Source organism: Panthera tigris, chromosome D1 (assembly GCF_018350195.1).
Source record: "Panthera tigris isolate Pti1 chromosome D1, P.tigris_Pti1_mat1.1, whole genome shotgun sequence".
Classification (NCBI taxonomy): Eukaryota; Metazoa; Chordata; class Mammalia; order Carnivora; family Felidae; genus Panthera; species Panthera tigris.
The window spans coordinates 58,217,688-58,238,918 of record NC_056669.1 but is presented as its reverse complement, the minus strand read 5'-3'; the positions used below and the strand labels follow the sequence as shown (position 1 = coordinate 58,238,918).

Below are 21,231 nucleotides of genomic sequence, written 5' to 3'. Positions count from 1 at the left end.
AAATTAATATCTAGGGTCCTCTTCTAAGATTAAAAACTTGTAGGGGAGGCTACAGAAAACATTCTGTCAGTGAACAGCAAGCTATCAACACTGCACTTCATTGGTAAGTAAACTATAAATATAAATGTCAGATATTACCATCCCTAAAAATGAGGCAGGCTCACCCTTCCCCACTCCAGTTTTATCTTCTACTAGGTTTGGCTTGCTGAAAGTCAACCAATATTTCTCCTCTTCATTCCAATGTAAGAAGAAAAGCAAAACTAGCTTTTAGTCTATGAAAATTCAAGTTTTATGAATCCCAGTACCAAATGAAGTCCTGAGAAACTAATTACAAATTTTATTAAAATTTTCCTCTGTGGTTTTTTGTTGTTGTTGTTGTTGTTGTTGTTGTTGTTGTTTTACTGCCAACACTCAAATTTCTGGAAATCTGAGCACTGATTCTCTTTCCAAGACAGTGAAAACCTACAGTTAAAGAAATGATGTCAGGTTTACCATACCCTCAAGTAATCCTTGATTAATGTAAGAAATCTTTTGGGATGCCTGGGTGGCTCAGTCAGTTTAGCATCCAACTTCGGCTCAGCTCACAATCTCACAGTTTGTGGGTTCAGGCTCCGTATTGGGCTCTCTGCTGTCAGCATGGAGCCAGCTGTGGATCTTCTGTCCCCTTCTCTCTCTGTCCCTCCCCCACGCACCTGTACATGCTCTCTCAAAAATAAACAAACATTTTAAAAAAGACTAAGAAAGACTTTAAGATCATATAATAAATTCATGTTTTCATGTATTATCTACCCATCCCACTCAAAACCTACAAATCAAATAAAAACTACATTAATTTAAAAAAGAAAACAAGACAAAAAGAGACATTAAATGAAATAACTATCTCCCTAGATCAAAAACACAAATTTGTAATCAGAGTTAAAGTCAGAAACACACTAGACTCTTGGTTAAAAAGAAGGCAACAGGCAGAGGATTCTGGGAAGATGGTGGAGTAGGAAGCCCCAGGAATCTGTCTCCCCACCTAGAGGATAACTATTGCGGCAGAATCTGTCTGCTGTAACTATTTTGGAACTCTGGAGAGGCTGAAGGCTTGTAACTTCCAGGGGAAGATTTGGAAGAGTAAATTCTGGCCAATTTCAGTCAATTTCAGCTCTTAGCAGATTAGCAGCTATTCATCCTCCAGACACATGGCAAACAGCTGTGTACATGTTCCTGGAGAAGCTCGCACAGAGCTTGTGGAAACCAAGGCGGGCAAAAAGGACCCTCGCCTCCAAATATTGGAAATCTGTTAGATTGCTAACTGCTGCTTCTGATCACAGAGGTAGAGACAAAGAGGAAGGCAGCCATTTTGTTGTACCTCTCCCAAGTGTTGCAAGCCCCTCTAAATGATTTACAGGAAATTTAAGGAAGTAGCACCCTTTTCCTCACCTTCATTTTTTTTTTTTTTTTGGCTTTTTTTCCCTTTCAGAAGCTAGACCTTAACGACTAGAACATTCAAATGAATGACTAGATCATGACTAGAATATGCATATGCAGGAAAATTAGAAAGTGACCATGTATGGACAGGGAAAGCCTCAGGAAAAAAACTTGGTAAGACCTTAAGTTTACCCCTCAGGCCGATTCTCAGCACAGAGAGAGCCTACGACAATCAAAAAAACAAAAACTAAACCTTGAGTAAGGGGGAGAGGTCCAGAGTTACATTATTAGACTAAAATGTCTCATGTTCAACAAAAAAATCACAGGGCATACAAAGAAAGTAAGGCTTGTTCATAGAAAAAAATTAAATCAACAGAAGCTATTCCCAAAAAAAGAACTTATAGTGTATAAACTAGACTAAGTCTTTAAAACAAGGGACTTACAAATGCTCAAAGAACTAAAGTATGGAGAAATTAAAACAATGTGTGAACAAAATGGAAATATCAATAAAGAAATAAAAAACCTAAAAAGAAACCAAAAACAAATTCTGGAGCTGAAAAGTATACAACTGAAATGAAAATTTCAGTAGAGGGATTCAATGGCAAATTTGGGCAGGCAGAAGAAACATCAGTGAACTCAAAAATAGGACAATAGAAATTATCAAGTCTGAGGAAGAGAAAGATTGGGAAAAAAGTAAATAAAGCCTATGCAACCTGTGTGACACCATCAAGCAGACTAATATATGCATCATGTGAGTCCCAGAAGGAGAAGAGAGAATGGGACAGAGATTTGAAGAATGCCTGAAAACCTCCCATATTTGATGAATGACATATAAATATCCAAGAAGTTCAATGAATTCCAAGTAGGATACGTCTCAAAGAGACCCACACTGAGACATATTATAATTAAACTGTCAAAAAACAAAGAGAGAAATTCTGTAGGGGCACTTGGGTGGCTCAGTTGGTTGGGCATCTGACTCTTGATTTCGGCTCAAGTCATGATCCCAGGGTCATGGGATCAAGCTCTGCATCAGGCTCTGGGCTGTGTGTGGAGCCTGCTTGAGAATCTCTCTCTCTACCTCTGCCCTTCTCCCTGACTCCTGCTCTCTAAAATAAAAAATAATAATAATAGTTTAAAAATGAATGAATGAATGAATGAATGAATGAAAAAGAAAGAATGCTAACAGACTTCTCATCAAAAACTCTGAAGGCCAGAAGACAGTGGTTCTATATATTCAAAGTGCTAAAAGAAAAAACCTGTCAACTAAGAATTCTGTATCTGGCAAAACTGTCCCTCAAAATGAGGGAGAAATTAAAGACATTCTCAAGTAAACAAAAGTTGAGACAGTTTGTGAGCACTAGACCTGCCTTGCAGGAAATGCACCAGGGAGTCCTGCAGGGTGGAAGGAAGGGACACCAGATAGTAGCTTGAAGCTGTATGAAGAAATAAAGATCTCACTAAAGGTATATATATATGGACAATTACAAAATACAGTATTATTGTAACAATGATTTGTAACTATACTTTTTGTTTTGTATATGATTTACATGACTGATACATTTAAAGAAAAAAATTATCAGCATAAAAGCAAGTATTAGTGTAACTTTGATTTGTAACTCAAATCCTGTTTTCTACATAATTTAAGAGACTAAATACATTTTGAAAATTACTTGTTTATATTTTGGGGCATACAATGTATTAAAATGTAATTATGGGATATTAGCAAGTGAAAAGGGTGGGAATGGTGCCTTAAAAGAGCAGCTTTTCTATTACTGAAGTTAAGCTGGTATAAATTCAAGTAGGAGTGTCATAACTTTAGGATGCTAAATGTAATTCCCTTGCTAATTACAAACACAATAGCTATAGAATATAGATAAAAGGAAATGAGAAAGTAATTTAAACATTTCACTACAAAAAAATGAAATAAACACAAAAGATAGTAATTCAGAAAATAAGGAATGAAAAAGTTATAAGGCACACAGTAAACAAAGAGCACAATGACATAATTAAGTCCTTATCAGTAATTACTTTAATAAATGGATTAAACACTCCAATAAAAAAACAGATTGGCATGGGTAAAAATACATGATCCAACTATATGCTGTCTACACAAGACTCACTTGAAATCCAAAGACATAAACAGGTTGAAGTAAAGTAAAAAGAAGATATTGCATGCATATAGCAACCAAAAGAGAGCTACACTAATATCAGACAAAATACATTTTAAGTCAAGAAAGGTCATGAGGCATGCCTGGGTGGCTCGGCTGGCTAAGCGTCCAATTCAATTTCTGCTCTGGTCATGATCTCACAGTTCATGGTTTCCAGCCCTGCACTGAGCTCTGTGCTGACAGTGCGGAGTCTGCTTGGGACTCTCTCTCTGTCTCTCTCTGCCCCCCGCCCCTCCTCTATCTCAAAAATAAATAAACTCAAAAAAATAAAAATAAATAAAGGTCATGAGACAAAGAGAACATTATACATTAATAAAAGTTTCAATACAATGAGAATACTTATTAATTATAAATGTTCATGTACCTAATGAAAGATCATCAAAATATATGAAGCAATAACTGATAGAACTAAAAGGAGAATTAGATACTCCAAATTAATAAAGACTTCAAAATCTCACTCACAAAAATAAACAGAACAACCAGATAGAATGTTAGGAAATAGAGAAAACTTAAACAACAACAAAATTAACTAGACCTAACAAATATAAACAGAACACTGTACCCAATAACAACAGAACACACATTATTCCCAAGCACACATAGGACACTTTCCAAGAAAAACCATACATTAGAGGCCACCACAAATTGAAGTCTCAATAGTTTTTAAAAGATAGATATACAAAGTATCTTCCCTGTCAACAATGGGAAAAGGTTAGAAATCAATAAAAAAAATAAAACTGAAAAATTCACAAAATTGTGTAAATGAAACATGCACTTTTTGAGAGAGAGAGAAAGAGCAAGCAGGGGACAGGGCAAAGAGAGAGGGAGAGAGAATCTTAAACAGGCTCCATGCCCAGGACGGAACTCCATACAGGGCTCAATCTTACAACTGTGAGATCATCATCTGGGCCGAAATCAAGAGTCAGATGCTTAACCAACTGAGCCACCCTGGCACCCGAAATAACACATTTTTAAACAACCACTAGCTCAAAGAAGAAATCGTAAGGCAAACTAGAAACTATCTAGAGAATAATGAAAATGAAAAACACAACATACTAAAAATTACAGGACACAGCAAAAGCGGTGCCAAAGGGAAAATGTTTTTTAATTTGTTTTTAATGTTTATTTATTTTTAAGAGAGAGAGAGACAGACAAAGCACAAGCAGGGGAGGGGCAGAGAGAGAGGGAGACACAGAATTGAGAGCAGGCTCCAGGCTCTGTGCTAACAGCACAGAGCCTGATGCAGGGCTCGAACCCATGAGCCCTCAGGCTGTGAGCTCAACCTGAACCAAAGTTGGCTGCTTAACCAACTGAGCCACCCAGCCACCCCTATAGCTATAAATGCACATATTAAAATACAAGAAAGATCTCAGATCAACAACCTAACTTTAGAACATAAGGAACAGAGACTCCGCATGCACTTTGGTCGTGGAGCAGCCTTGGGGGGTCTCCTCTGCAAAAGGGCTCCGTGGCCCAGTGTCCCTGTCCCTCCCACCCGTTATTGCACAACGAGGCCTGCAAGGGGTCACCACAGAGGTTTCCACAGGCCCACAAGCAACAGCATGGCAGTCATCTCCTCCAGCAGCTCACTTTTGGCCACCCACGACTATTACTGGCGTCTCCCCAAGGCCGACCGAGGTCACTGGTGGGCAAGCTTCTTTTTCAGGAAGTCCACTCTCCCATTCATGGATACAGTGTTGGAGTCCCCAGAGCGTTGGGAATCTCCCCAGGACTTCGGCAGCTCGATCACCTGAGACCTGGCTCTGGAAGCCATGAGGAAGCAGCCTGGCAAAGCCAACACTGGGCCCCAGTCCTGAGGGGCCCCTGTCAGGCTTCAGGAGGCTCTAGGCTCATCAGAGCCCCTCCCTTCCCTCTTTTCCCTCCCCTCCCCTCCCCTCCTAGACTAGCTGGGCTGTGGCAGAAGTACTTGGGTTCTTTTACATCAAAATAACAAAACACCAAAAAGGAAGTTGAGAAAATGCCACTTTTTACTACCCAAGCCACAGGCAAGCCTTCCCAACACCCTGTAACCATGTGCCTTGCACCAAGTGGAAAATAAACCAAGCAGCCAGTAGCCCTGGTGGGCGGGGGGGAATATAAGGAACAGAAAAAAAAGAACAAACTAAACCCAAAGCTAGCAGAGGGAAGAAAATAATAAAGATTAGAGCAGACAGGGCACCTGGGTGGCTCAGTCGGTTAACATCCAACTTCAACTCAGGTCATGATCTCACAGCTCAAAGGCTTATAAGTTTGAGCCCCACAGTCAGGCTCTGTGCTGACAGCTCAGAACCTGGAGCCTGCTTTGGATTCTGTGTCTCCCTCTCTCTGCTTCTCCCCCCGCTCAGGCTCCTATCTCTGTCTGTCTGTCTCTCTCTCTCAAAAATAAACATTAAGAAATTTAAAAATAAATAAATAAAATTAAGAATCAACATAAACACAGAAAATAATCCTCAATCTTCTCTCCAGATAGTTATCCTCATTGTTCTACGGGAAGAGACTGGTAGAACAAAAAGCTCCAAGTATATAGTCCACCATTTCAAACAATTTTGCCAATCTTCTGTAACAGCAATGGCCAGAAAGCTAACTGCACAAGGCTAAATTAAGTTACATTTTAAATTTCTATGCTGATGAAATTTACCAAAAAAGAATCCCACCACATACACATAACACTAACTTCTTGGGTAGTATGCCCAACTCTTCATAAACTTCTTTCTCAAAAGAATAAAAATAGCAAAAACTTTAGGCGCAACAGTGTGTCACCACAGGCTATTTGACAGGGTGTCCATATTTGTTCTGTTTGTCCTCAGGCAAGGAACCGCCCTTAAAGTCCACAATCTTTTCCTGCTCCTTCTCTCTAGCCACAGTAACCTTTTGTATCCTTCTTTCACTAGCAGCATTCTGCCAAAGACTACAGGAAATAAATTAATACACAGAACTTGCCTTTAGCATTTTCAGTTTGAATACTGCAAATGATTTTACCAACACCTCAAGTGGTAAGTTAAATGCAGTCAAAAGCCAGACTTGATTTTACCCTAATATTTAAGGTTGTTTAGTGACTCTTACATGGCTTCTGTGTTTTCAGAGATTCATTTCTTCTGTTTGGATAAATAGATATGCAACACATCTGTTATTTCTGGAGAATTACAAAGTGAATTTCACAAACCAGGCTTAAAAATAAAGCATTAATACTCTTGTAGGAAACTGAAAGTACCAAGAAACTTGAAAAAGTTTATTGCTCAAATCCCTTTAGGTGTAAGTAAGGTTATGCAATATGATTGTCTTTCCTTCTTCTAACATCCCCCTAAAAATGTATTACAGGTTTACTGTGCATATGTTTAAGGTACGTTTTTCAAATTGCTGTCATATGATCAATCCATCTGAATTATTTTCCTTTATAATATTTCTCTATTGGGGTGGCTTATCTGTATGCTCTCTATATTTCACAAATAATATTCAACCCTTTTGGCCAATCAATCCTTTGCACAGAGGATGACAATATTATGCAACTAGTAATATAATTCTATAGAGGGCATTCTTTTACAATTGGTTATAATGCCATATCAGTGCCTTTGAAGGAAAAGAAATTAATATATTTAATTGGAAGACAACACACCGATAGAACGTAAGCTCTCTAAGCTTTAGGACTTTTTTGGGTAGTGTCACAGTACCTAGAAGAGTGTTTGATAAATATTTCTCAACACATAGAAACTGGTATATCTTTTAAAAAACTTCTAATTTAAAAACAGTACTTTATAAAAAAATTAAATGTAGTGAACCCTTCTAGTACATAGATTCTCTTAATATCTAACTAAAGAAATAACAACATTCACAAGATTGAGCTCCTGACAGAGGCAAACCACCAGACTAAAATATTAAAAAGGAACCAAAACACGACCACCATACTTTTAAAGGCTGTTTTAACATTGAAACTGATAGAGGAGATTGAAAGTGCTCAAATAAGGGTACCTGTGTGGCTCAGTCGATTAAGCTCTTGATTTCAGCTCAGGTCATGATCTCATGCTAAGATGGAGATAGTGACATGGGGCTCTGTGCTGGTGGAGGAGCCTGCTTAAGATTCTCTCTCTCCTTCTACCCCTCCCCTGCTTGCATTCTCTCATATGCACATGTGTGCTCTCTCTCAAAAAAAAATTAAAGGGGCACCTGGGTGGCTCAGTCAGTTAAGAGCCAATTTCAGCTCAGGTCATGCTCTCACAGTTCCTGACTTCAAGCTCCTGTGCCGAGCTCTGTGCTGACAGCTGGAAGCCTGGAGCCTGCTTTGGATCCTGTGTCTCCGTCTCTCTCTGTCCCTCCCCTGCTTGCACTCTGTCTCTCTCTCTCTCTCAAAAATAAAATAAACACTAAAAATTTTTTAAAATAAATTAAATTAAAAAATTAAAATAAATACATAAATACATAAAGAAAATAAAAGTGCTTATATAAATTGCAATTCCATTTCTTTTTGTGGTAGTCTTGACCATATAGGTCATGTACCAACAACAAATAATAGGAAAACTATGGAATTTTCTGAAAAGGAAGGCTGTAACAGTGTCATTACCAAAATTATCATTAGACAATTGGTAACAAAGATGTTTTACATACTTTCAATTTAACAAGTACCAGACTCTAAAGGAAATTCCCACAATAAGGGCAAATTATAATTTTCAGTTGATTTTTAAATTTTGTTTTTTAATTTTATTTTAGATGTTTATTTATTTTTGAGAGAGAGACAGCATGTGCACATGTGATCAAGGGAGAGGGATAGAGGAAAAGGGAGAGAGAGGATCTTAAGCAGGCTCCACACTCAGAGCAGAGCCAGATGCAGAGCAGAGCTCAATACCACGACCCTGGGATCATGACCCAAGCCAAATCAAGAGTCGGATTAACTCAACTGACTGAGGCACCCCTCAGTTGATTTTTAAATGCATCTACATGTAATGGTTAAGAACATATATTGGCTTTTACATTAGTGCTTAATCTGAAATGTAAAAGTTAAAATTAAATTCTCAAATGTTTGATTTTTCTCCAATTATGCCTTGCCAAAACTTTAACATAACAAAACTTCATTTCTTAGAGCACCAGAAATATGTAATATAGCAAAAAAAAAAAAAAAAAATACATAGTTTGAGACAATTTTGAAAATAAAAGACAAAAACCTATCATCGTTATTATAGATTCAAGCAGGCTTGAAAAATTGTAGTATTAGTGATGTTGCATTCTAATCTATCCAAGTCACTAAGAGAAACTATAAAATCTAATTAGGCCCAACATCACCTACATAGTATTTCTGCTCATATTTAATGTAAAGCTAATCATGAAGGAAAGAAACAAAAAATCCCAAATATAAAAAATTCCAAATACAAAAAAGCATTTTATAATACAAATGACCAGACTTATCAAAGAGTTAATGTTATGAAAAACAAAAAAAGTGGAGGAAATATTCTAAATAAAATCAAGAAACATTATCTACCAAATGCAATGTGCAAACCTTAATTGGATCTTGGGAAAACTGCTTTTGACATTTCGAGAATAAATGAGGAAATCTGAATATAAACTACATATTTGATATTACAGAATTATTATTCATTATCTTTGATGTGATGATGACATTATATTTTGAAAAATGGTCTTGTTCTCAGAAGATGCAAAGTGAAATATGTAGAAGAGAAGGATGATGACTGAAACTTACTCTCAATCCAGCTTAGAAAAAAAAATGTGTACTGACATTAATATAGCAAAATGTTAGTAACTAGGTTAATACAGAGGCAATTAGAGATGCCTGGGTGGCTCAGTCAGTTAAAGGTCTGGCTCTTAGTTTCAACTCAGGTCATGATCTCATGGTTTTGTGACTTGGACCCCTGCATCAGGCTCTGTGCTGACAGTGTGGAACCTGCTTGAGATTCTTGGTCTCCCTCTCCCACTGTTCCTCCCCCACTCATGCTGTCTCTGTCTCTCTCAAAATAAATAAATAAACTTAAAAATATAGAGAGGCAATTAACATTATTCTTCAGTATATAATTCTTTCAACATTTCTGTAGATTTGCAGTTTCTCCAAACAAAAGATTAAAGGAAAATATCTTCATGATATTTCTATTCAATTCAGTAAAAAAATTCCAAAATCTAAAATCAGTTAACACAATGGAAATTTTTGTAAATCTCTTATGGCTTAAAGTAGTAACTGTTAACTGATTCTTGTTAGAAACACATTTTAGATAACTTGGGTTATAAAGCAAATTTCAATAAAGTCAACCCTACTGCATGGATTTATATTATAAAATCTGAATTACTGTTGTATTTTTAAAGACTTTAAAAAAATTTTTAAGACTTCAAGAGATAGTTGTTTAAAAATTCTGGCATAATAAAATAGTTAAGTAGTTGTTTTAATGAAACAGTAGATGTTCTCATAGTGGGAGAATTTTTACAATGCTTCCCAAAGTCAAGAAGATCCTCCCATTACTTTATCTCATACTATTTCCCAGAGACGTAGGACTTGGGATATCTAATACTACATGTGCAAAGGCCCACAAATTTAATTCATCACCCTCTTTCTACTACGGAAATCCATTATTTAACAAAGCTAGATTACAACAATTCACAGAGATTAGGAAAACTATCTAAGACAGTAAAACAATAAAGACCATCTTATACAGGTACACATAGACTGAGAAGCAGTTTCATACTCATTAGCATATCTGTGTAGCCTGAAAAGAATGGAAGGGAGAATGGTCATCATTTTCCTTTCAAAAATGAAGGAAGAAAAAAAAGTCAGGGAAGTAATTTTCCCAGTTCATTAATTTGATTTATTTCAGATAGAAAATTTCTTCCTTTGAATTAGTGTCCCATTTCTTGTCCATAAATTGAAAAATATGTAGCCAGTGGCTATAACAATACATACAAATAAAGTATTTAGATATCTACTCCCATACAGCCCCCCCAAATCAAGACAAAAGTCCAATATGAATATTATATATATATATATATATATATATATAATGTTATGAATATTTTATTTTGCAACATATTCCTCAGGCGATAAAAGAAAAAAGCCAGTAGGAGCATCCTTTCTTAATGTCCCCCCCACCATTTCAACTTTTCTTCAAACAATGAAATCTCTACATAGCCTGAATAAAAAAAGAAGATAACTAATCAATTCTATTAAGATACATATTTTTTAGGGGCACCTGAGTGGTTCAGATGGTTAAGCATCCAACTTCAGCTCAGGTCATGATCTCGCAGTTTGTGGGTTTGAGCCCTGCGTCAAGTTCTATCCTGACAGCTCAGAGCCTGGAGCCCACTTCAGATTCTGTGTCTCCCTCTCTCTCCCCTCCCTTGCTTGTGCTCAGTCTCTCTCTCTCTCTCTCTCTCAAAAACGAATTAACATTTAAAAAAATTTTTTTAAGATACGTATTTTTTTAGGGGCGCCTGGGTGGCTCAGTTAGTTAAGCATCCGACTTTGGCTCAGGTCATGATGTCGCGGTTTATGAGTTTCAGCCCCGCATCAGGCTGTGTGTGCTGATAGCTCAGAGCCTGGAGCCTGCTTTGGATTCTGTGTCTCCTTCTCTCTTTGCCCCTCTTCTGCTCGCACTCTGTCTCTCTCTCTCAAAAACTAAACAAACATTTAAAAAAAATTTTAAATAAAAAAAGATACATATTTTTTTAAGCATTTTAAGATCTCTGAAATCAGGGCATATCTAACCATTGACAACATGTCACAACTGCAGTCAGCATACATGAGCGAGCACAGGGGAAGAACAGAGAGACAAAGAGAGAAAGAATCCCAAGCACTTGGGGCTTGAACCCAAGAACCCCAAGATCATGACCTGAGCCAAAATCTAGAGTCAGATGCCCCCAAAAGCAAAGTTTTAAATCAACTACAGCTCTCATTCACAACTGGTAGAAGTGTAAATAACAATAATCACTTTAGAAAAGCATTTCAAAAAATCTTCCAAAGTTAAATACATATGACACAGCAAATCCACTCATTAGTTATATACCCAATAGACTACATTCAGTCACCAAAAGACACATACAAGAATGTTCACAGTTCACAGTGGCAAAATGATCACAGCCATGATAATGGCTATAATCAGAAAGATGGGTGCTTGGGTGGCTCAGTCATTTAAGCATCGGACACTTGATTTCAGCTCAGGTCATGATCTCACAGTTTGCAAGATTGAGCCCCGAGATAAGCTCTGCACTGATGGTATGGAGCCTGCTTGGGGTTCTCTCTCTCCCTCTTTCTGCCCCTCCCCTTCTCATTATCTCTCTCTCTCTCTCAAAATAAACAAACTTTAAAAAGAAAGACAATGAGAAGTATTGGCAAGAACATGGATGAATTAGAACCTTCATACACTGCTGATGGTAGTGCAAATTATACAGCCAATACAGAAAACAGTTTGACTATTTCTTTAAAAAGTTAAAAATAAACTTACCAAAATGACCTGGCAATTCCAGTTCTAGGTATACACCCAAGAATATGAAAACATAGGTCCAATTAAAGATTACTATGTGAATGTCTATAGCAGCATTATACATAATAGCCCAAACTAGAAACAATCCGAGTACCTACCAATTAGTGAATGGATAAACAAATGTTGTGTGTGTGTGTGTGTGTGTGTGTGTGTGTGTATCCCTACCATGGAATATTATTCACCAGTAAAAGGAATGAGTTACTGATACATGATAAAACATGTATGAACTTCAAAAACATTTGGAAAAAAAAATTTCCTAAGCGAAAGCCAGACAAGACTGTATTTTGTAGGAGTATATTTTTCTGAAATGTCCAGAAAAGGCAAATTTATAGAGCCATAAAGCTGACGGTTGCCTTGGGCAACAGAGATTGACTACAAACAAGTACAGAAAACTTGGATTCACAGAAATATTCTAAAACTGAACTGTGCTCATGATTGCATAAATCTATAAATTTGCAAAAAAAACATTTAATTACAAATGGATGATTTTCTTTTTAATGTTTGTTTATTTTCAAGAGAGCACGCGGGCATTTTGGGGGGTGTACAGACAGACGGGGAGACACAGAATCTGAAGCAGGCTCCAGGCTCCAAGCTGTCAGCACAGAGCCCAACACAGGGCTCAAACTCACAAACTGCCAGATCATGACCTGAGCCGGACACCCAACCAACTGAGCCACCCAGGTGCCCCACAAACAGATGATTTTCAATGATACATAAATTATGCCTCTCAGAAGTATTTTTAAAAAGTAACTAGCAAGGGACAGCAAGCAGGAAGCTATAAATGAAATGTTTGGTGATGTAGGTAATAGCTATGGCTGCGTTACAGCTAATAAGAATTCAGTGTTCTAATTCTTACTTTCACATATGCTTGAAAATTTTTCATAATGAAAAGTTTTCTTAAATAAGAAAACAAATAACTTTTTTTTAATTAGCAGATTTGAAAGCTTCACCAAAAATGTACCAATATGTATTGCAAATATGTACCAATAGCAAATAAATGCATGAAAATGATGCTTAACATTAACTGTTATGTAAATGCAAATTAGAACTACAATAAATATCACTATGAACCTATTACAATATCTGAAATTGAAAAGACTATATGCAGTGTTGGGGACGATGCAGAGCAACTGATAACTCTCATATACTGCTGATGGGAACATAAAATAGTACCATGTCTTTGGAAACAGTTTGGCAGTTATTTAAGAAAGACCCAGCCATTATACTCCAATGTATTTACCAAAGAAAAATGAAACCATTTCATACACAAAAATGTTCATAGTAGCTTTATTTCTAATATCTAAAAATAGAAACAACTCAAATATCCATCAAGAGGTGAATGCATAGGGGCACCCGGGTGGCTCATTCGCTTAAGGGTCTAACTCTTGACTTTGGCTCAGGTCATGATCTCATGGTTCCTGAGTTCAAGCCCTGTGTGGGGCTCCGTGCTGCTGGTGCAAAGCCTGCTTGGGACTCTCTCTCCCTCTCCCTTTTTCTCTGTACCTCCCACGCACACATACACTTTCTCTCTTTTTCTCTCTCTCTCAAAAGAAATAAATTAAAAAAAAAAAAGAAGTGATGGATAAACAAATTGTGGAAATCCATACAATACTACTCAGCAAAAAAGAGAAATGACCTACTGATACAACATAACTGAAATAATTATGCAATAATTGTAAATAATTATGCTGATGAAAGAAGCCAAACAAAAAAGAGTACATATAATTCTACTTATATGGAATTAAACTTCTAAAAAATGCAAACTCATCTATAGTGATAGAAAGTAGATTAGAGATTGCCTGAGTAATAATGGGGGAAAGATGACTACTGAAGAGTGAGTGAAAGGGAAGGATTATAATGAGACATTATAATCTTTTGGTAGCTATAGACATGTTCTTATCTTGATTGTGATGATAGTTTCACGTGGTATATAATTCAATAAGGCTGTATAAGAAAACAGTATAGTGAATACTTGTGTAAGAGTGAGGGCAGTAAAGGGGGAGCACAAGAGGGATTTTTGGGGTGGTGTTAATATTCTGTTCTTTTTTTTTTTTTTGAGAGAGAGAGAGCATGCGTGAGTGTGGGAAAGGGTGAGGGTGAGAGAGAGAGAGAGAGAGAGAGAGAGAGAGAGAGAATATCCCAAGCAGCCTCCACACCCAACACAGAGCCTGAAGCAGGGCTCGATCCCACGACAGGATCATGACCTGAGCTGAAATCAAGAGTCAAGACACTCAAATGACTAAGCCATCCAGGTTCTGTTTCTTGACCAGGGTACTGGCTATAGGGGTGTGTTCACCGAAAATTCATGGAGCTGTGCACTTAGGATCTACACATTTTTCTGTGTGCATGTTATACATCAATTTTTAAATGGCTTATTAAAAAGAAAATATGATATTATTATACATTCAACAGAATGTATACTTTTTGGGGCGCCTAGGTGGTTCAGTCGGTTAAGCATCCGACTTCGGCTGAGGTCATGACTGTGCGGTTCTTGAATTTGAGCCCCACGTCCGGCTCTGTGGCTCTGTGCTGACATTAAATAAACATTAAAAATTAAAAAGAATGTTACTTTTTAATTTCAGACAATACCAATTCTTGGCAAAGATGTGGACAACTGAAACTTTCATACATTGCTGCTAAGCATGTAAACTGGTACAATCGCTTTGGAAAACTAGCTATAACTACTTAAGTGCTAATATACATATATACCTGGTGACCCAGTATATACCTAGTTCTACACCTAGGTATACCTAACAGATATGAATCTACATATCCAACATATATGAAGCTCAAAACTTAATGCTGAATGAAAGAAATCAGAAGAGTACATAGTACATGATATTATTTAATTTAAATTCAAAAACAGTAAGAAATCCAAAGTAACAATTATTCTGATAAGAATCAGTGTACTGGTTACCACTGGAAGGTAGGAGTAATAACTGCTTCTGGGACCCTGGTAATGTTCTACATCTTAATCTGAATAGTAGTTACAAGGCTGTGTTCACTTCATAAAAATTTATCAAACAGTATACTGAATATTTATCCATCTTACTGTATATATGTAATATTTCAATTTCTAAATCTTTAAGCAACATGGGGCTTGAACTCATGACCCCGAGATCAAGGGTTGCATGCTCTACAACTAAGGTAGCCAAGTACCCCATTTCCATTTTTAAGATCTACTCCCCCAAATTTCAACTCTATACTGAGCCAGAGAAGGAAAGAAAAAGAAATAATTTAAATAGTCCAGCTGTCCTCTATGACCACACCCTATCACCAATGAGAGTTATGTCCTCAGAGAGCAAATGCAAATAATAAGCCTGACATAATCAGTGTAAACTGGCAAAATCCACAGACAGAATGTCAGTCATTTCAGGGGTTTCTCTTCTATTGACAAAAAGTAAAAACACTGTTGAGGCGACTAAAAAAAGAGTGTAGAGATAGCTTTGTCTATATGCACAAGAAATGAATTGGAAAATTAACTGGAAAAACATTGAAGAGTAAGAACTGACAAAAATCATCTGAAATGAAAATATGACAAATAACAAGAAGAATCAGCACCCTAACTCTCCATAAATGCTCAAATGTCCCAATCAGAGAGATACCGAAACATTTTAATTTCTGAATATTATCACATGAAATTTTGAACTATATATTATTAGGTGCCATATACCATTTATACATTATTATATAGAACTGTATAAACAAAACCAGGTAAAATTTACTTAAAAGACATTTAAAGAAAATTTTCAAGAATAAATTAGACTGCTCTCTAAACTCAATTCTACTTTACCATATACATACATATATACACAAAAAGTACATACATCTATATATAAATATCATAAATATGTTATAAACACACTTACAAACACACATAAAAACACATATATGCCCTTAATTGAACAAAAGATAGAAATCTAAAAATATCACTTAGAGTGAGAAAAATAACAAAGCCACTAAAATAGTGCTGTATTACATTGGAAAGGGTAGGCCAAAAAGGAATGGCTTAGGAAGCTAATTTCTCATTTATTATAAGAAGTAATCCAGCAATAATGTCTAGAGTTGACAAATCATGAATCAGTTATAAGCACATTATTTAAAGATATGGAAATGATCACCAGGAAAACCAAAACAGTTGTCTACCTTTAATCTTTTCTCCGAGGGTGGTGATTGCAATTGGGACAAAGGACTGCTGATTTTCATACAATTTAATGTACTGTCTTATATCTTTAACCATGAACCTATCCTACTTATTTTATTATTAAACTTTTAAATCATGTTACAGAAGAATAGGTCACACAAAAATTTTCCACTTCATATAAATTTTAAGAACAGATCATATACTTTGATCCCAGGGGAAACATATCTGTAAAGGGCATGATAACTGTCCCTATTTCACAGGTTTATTGAGAGGATTAAACCAGATAACATAATGTAAAATAATCAGCAAAGTGCCTGGCACAAGGATTCAATAAATTTTACCCATCATTACTAATACTTCCTATATAAGCACAGAATAAGGTTCAACACTAATTTCTAGAACTGATGCTAATTCATTATGTAAAACACCTGATTAATAACCACTCAATAACTAACAACTGAATTAATGAATCTATCTAGTTTTCAAGAAACAGATAATTATCTAAGACTATCAAATAAAACACAGTTACCTTGTTAACTACAATGAAATCAGAGTAAAAATTAAAATCAAAATCTGACAAAACACAAAAAAAATCATATCCCAATTTCACTATTTATAAGAATAACAACAGCAGCCATAAGTAGTTACCCTGTACAGCATTTCCTTCTAATGCTTTCCTGTATTTTTAAAATTTTGTTTCACATACAACTTTTATAATTTTGGGAGTGGGAGGAGATCGATTTTAGAATTCTATTCCACAAAGAAAGCAATTGCTTACAAGGGCCAAAATTTCCAAATCATGTCATACTATTTTTGTACAAGGAAAGGTAATTATTATTTCTTACATATCTATAAAATGATATATCAACATAATTTTTTCTTGGCACATTTAGTTATCTGGGAGCAAATAAGATTCTAATTAAAATAAAAGAATGAAAAGGGGTGCCTGGGTGGCTCAGTCGGTTGAGAGTCTGACTTCAGTCAGGTCACAATCTCATAGTTCATGAGTTCAAGCCCTATATCGGGCTCTGTGCTGACAGCTCGGAGCCTGGAGCCTGCTTCAGATTCTGTGTCTCCCTCTCTCTCTGCCCTTCCCCCATTCATGTGCTGTCTCTCTCAAAAATAAATAAACATTTTTTTTAAATTTAAATAAATAAAAGAATGAAATGCTTAAATTTCCCTAGAAATAGAACTATGTCATCCATTCAAAGTACATCATTCTCTGTCAATAGGGACCTAAATAAATGCCTGACTGAACAAAATAAACCTTCCATAAGACTGCAAAGAATGGGATATGTAAGAGAATGAATATACAGCTGATGCTTGAACAATACAGCAATTAGGGATGCCAACCCCCAATGTAGTCAAAAATTCCCATATAACTTTTGACTCCCTAAAAATTTAACCACTAATTGCTACTATTGACCAGAAGACTTACTGATAACATAAGCAGTTAGCATATATTTTATGTTATATACTGTATTTTTACAATAAAGTAAGCTAGAGAAAAGAAACTGTTATTAAGAAAACTATGAGGAAGAGAACATACATTTACAGTACTGTACATATATTTATCCAAAAAAACCCCACATATTGGTGGACATAGTTCAAGCCCATGTTGTTCGAGAGTCACCTATATATACTTATAAAGTATATGCATTATTATTTATATTTGTAAATACCTTACAACTGCTATAAATATTATCTTCTCTCCAAAAGTTCATAACCTTCATTGTAGTAAGGAGCAACTTAGCTCCTCATCTAGAGATTCAAATGGAGTAGAGAGAGAATCAAAGTGAGATAGTCAGAAATAAGAAGAAAAACAGGATGCAGGGATAACAAGTTTCTCTCTAATGAGTATATCTGCCTTTAAGCCAAAGAAGAGGTATACCTAGAATGGTCACCTCAATTTCCAAGCTTACCTGTGCATACTCTCTTTCAATAGCAGCCTTCTTCTGACTGAATGTCCTAAAAACACAAATAAAAATTCATTAGAAGTGTAACAATAATTTTATGTAAATTTATCAACACATCCTCAGATACTACCTGGTAAAAACTGTGTTCAGGGAAAGGACAATATTTTATTCATCTTATGTTCTAGGAACACTGCTGACAAAAGGCTCTGGACTCAGAAAAACTACATTCAAATTCTGGCTCTACCACTTAGTAGCCGTATGATCTTGGTCAAGTCACTTGACTTCTCTGTGACTCAAAATGGGGATAGCTATAACAGTACCCATGTCAAATGACAGAGTAAAATTTAGTTATTTAAAATATATTAAGTGCTTGGGGCGCCTGGGTGGCTCAGTCGGTTAAGCACCCAATTCTGGTTTTTGGCTCACAGTTCATGAGTTCAAGCCCCACATGAGGCTCTGCGCTCACAGTGCAGAGCCTACTTGGGATTCTCTCTCTCTCGCTCTCTCTCTCTCCCCCTCTCCCTGCCCTCTCCCTCCCACTCTCTCTCTCTCAAAAATAAATTAAAAAAAAAATATATATATATATATACATATATATATGTATGTATATATGTTATCTTCTCACCTATCATAAATACCCAGGCAGAAGAAACTAAAATGAACTAGCTTATACTTTCATCATTAAAAAATCTGAAAACTGGGGCGCTTCGGTGGCTTAGTCGGTTAAGTGTCTGACTCTTGATTTCAGCTCAGGTCAGTAATCCCAGGGTCGTGGGACTGAGCCTTGCATCAGGCTCTGCCCTGGGAGTGAGGCTCTCCCCACCTGTGCTCACTCGCTCTCAAAAAAAAAAAAAAAAAAAAAAAAAAAAAAAAAAAAAAATCTGAAAACTTACCCATATTTTGAAGGAGGTAGTATTTTCTAATATTTCACAAAACATGAAAGCAAACATTTAAACTATTTATTCAGTAGTAGTATTCATTTAGCATTCAGTGTTTATTTATTTAGCTTGAAAGCCTAGATGTAACTCGTCTTAAAATAAGGATGTTCAAGTGAAGTCTCCAAGAAAATGGGAACTCTTATTCTGAATGTGTGTATCAATTAATTTTAAAATTCTCGGTGGATTTTTAGTTGTTATGAAACAATTACATGTCTGCTAAGTAATTTTCTGTTCTAAAGAAAGAAAACAAATCCAAGTTGACAACTATTCAAAATCAACATCATTAATATTAGAAACCTATTTGTTATAATTCACAGTATCAAGAGAGCAGAACAAAAAAATCTTCTCATAATCTCCATAGAAGATGAAAAGGCATTTGTTAAAATTCAACATCAGTTTCTCATAAACATCTTTAAAAATATTAATGGATGCTATAATTAAACAGATGGACAAGAACAAGCGATGGCAAAGACGTAGAGAAATTAGAACTCTCATACAATGCTGGTAAGAATATAAAATGATGCAGCTGCTTTAGAAAATCATAGTGTAGGAGTTCCTCAAAAAGTTAAACACAGAGTTACCATATTGACCCAGCAGTTCTATTCCTAGGTACATACCCAAGAAAACTTGTCTATATAAAAACTTGTAAACAAATGTTCATAGCAACATTATTCATAATAGCCAGAAAGTGGAATCAACCCAAAAGTCCATTAACTGGTGAACAGATAAATAAGATGTGCTATATCATATGATAGAATATTATTCAAAAAAGGAATGAAATATTGATACATGATACAGTATGGATGAACCTGGAAAACACTATGCTAAGAAGCCACATAAAAGGACACATATTACATGATTTCATTTATACAGAATGTCCCAGAATAGGCAAGCCTACAGAGACATAAAGTAGATTAGTGGTTGCCAAAGGTTGGAGAGTTGAGATAAGTTTGCCGTATTTCAAAAGCATTTTTCTTTTACCTAAATAGGTTGATTATAAAGTTCACATGGAAAAAATGAACACTTAAGAACGGTTATTAAGATTCTGAAAAAGAGTATTTAAAAAGACCTACCTTCACCACATAATAAAAACTAATTTAATAAGGTGGCAATAATTAAGATAGCTTAGTAATGGAACATGAATAAACAGAAAGATAATGAAACAGAAGTCAGAAATGCACCTAAATACACAAAAATTTAGTAACTGAAAAAGAAGACATTTTGATTCAAAGGAGAAAACATGGATTACTTAGTAAATTCTACTGCATCAACTTTACAAGAAGACGCAATGTTAAGTAAACAGAAAAGTTACAGATTAATGTATATATTGTATACTATGTTTTTACATGAAAATGTTTACCCATATATGCTGTATTATAATTACAATACTACTCCATTACAACACAGATGGTCCCCAACTTGCAATGGTTCAACTTGCAATTTTTTGACTTTACAATGGTGCAAAAGTGATATGCATTCAGTAGAAACCGAACTTCAAATTTTAAATTTTGATCTTTTCCTGGGCCAGCACAAAACTCTCCACTGTTGTGCAAGGCAGCATCAGTGCGCCCCAGCTCCCAGTCAGCCACGCAATCACAATGGCAAACACCTTACTAACAACCAACCATTCTATACCCATACAACAATTCTGGTTTTCGCTTTCAATACAGTAGTCAATAAATGACATGAGATTGTCAACACTTTGTTCTAAAATGGGCTTTGTGTTAAATGATTTTGCCCAACTGTATGCTAATCTAAGTGTTCTGAGCACGTTTAAGGTAGGCTAGGCTAAGCTATGATGTTTTGTAGGTTAGGTATACAAAATGCATTTTTGACTTAATGTCATTATTTTCAACTTTCAATGGGTTTATCAAAACATAACCCCACTGTAAGTCAAGGAAGAGCTGTAGTCCCTTAAATGAAAAACTATTATGTGGAAAAATGCCTACTGTGGTCCCCTAGGAAATCACTGTGATAGAATTCTCTGAAATATTAACAAGAAACTGGCTTGACAATGGCTCCATATGAAGAAAGGAACTGGTGTTAGAAGACCTTTTACTGCATTGTTTGTGTTATTTGAATTCATACCATGTGGATGTGTATATATTTTTGAGGTGGAATTTATATGACATACAACTAATAATTTTAAAAAATGTTTTTAATATTTATTTATTTTTGAGAGAC

General features: G+C 35.8%; 1 protein-coding gene across 3 annotated transcripts in view; it reads right to left on the bottom strand.

Moving 5' to 3' along the window:
• The window catches only part of FCHSD2 (FCH and double SH3 domains 2), a 296,241-nt gene that overhangs the window by 218,698 nt on the left and 56,312 nt on the right, over positions 1-21,231 (bottom strand). For all 3 annotated transcript variants that reach the window (XM_042959277.1, XM_042959278.1, XM_007080887.3), the window contains exon 3: positions 18,116-18,161. In XM_042959277.1, coding sequence (XP_042815211.1) covers positions 18,116-18,161 — 46 coding nt within the window. The remainder of the gene's footprint in view (positions 1-18,115; positions 18,162-21,231) is intronic.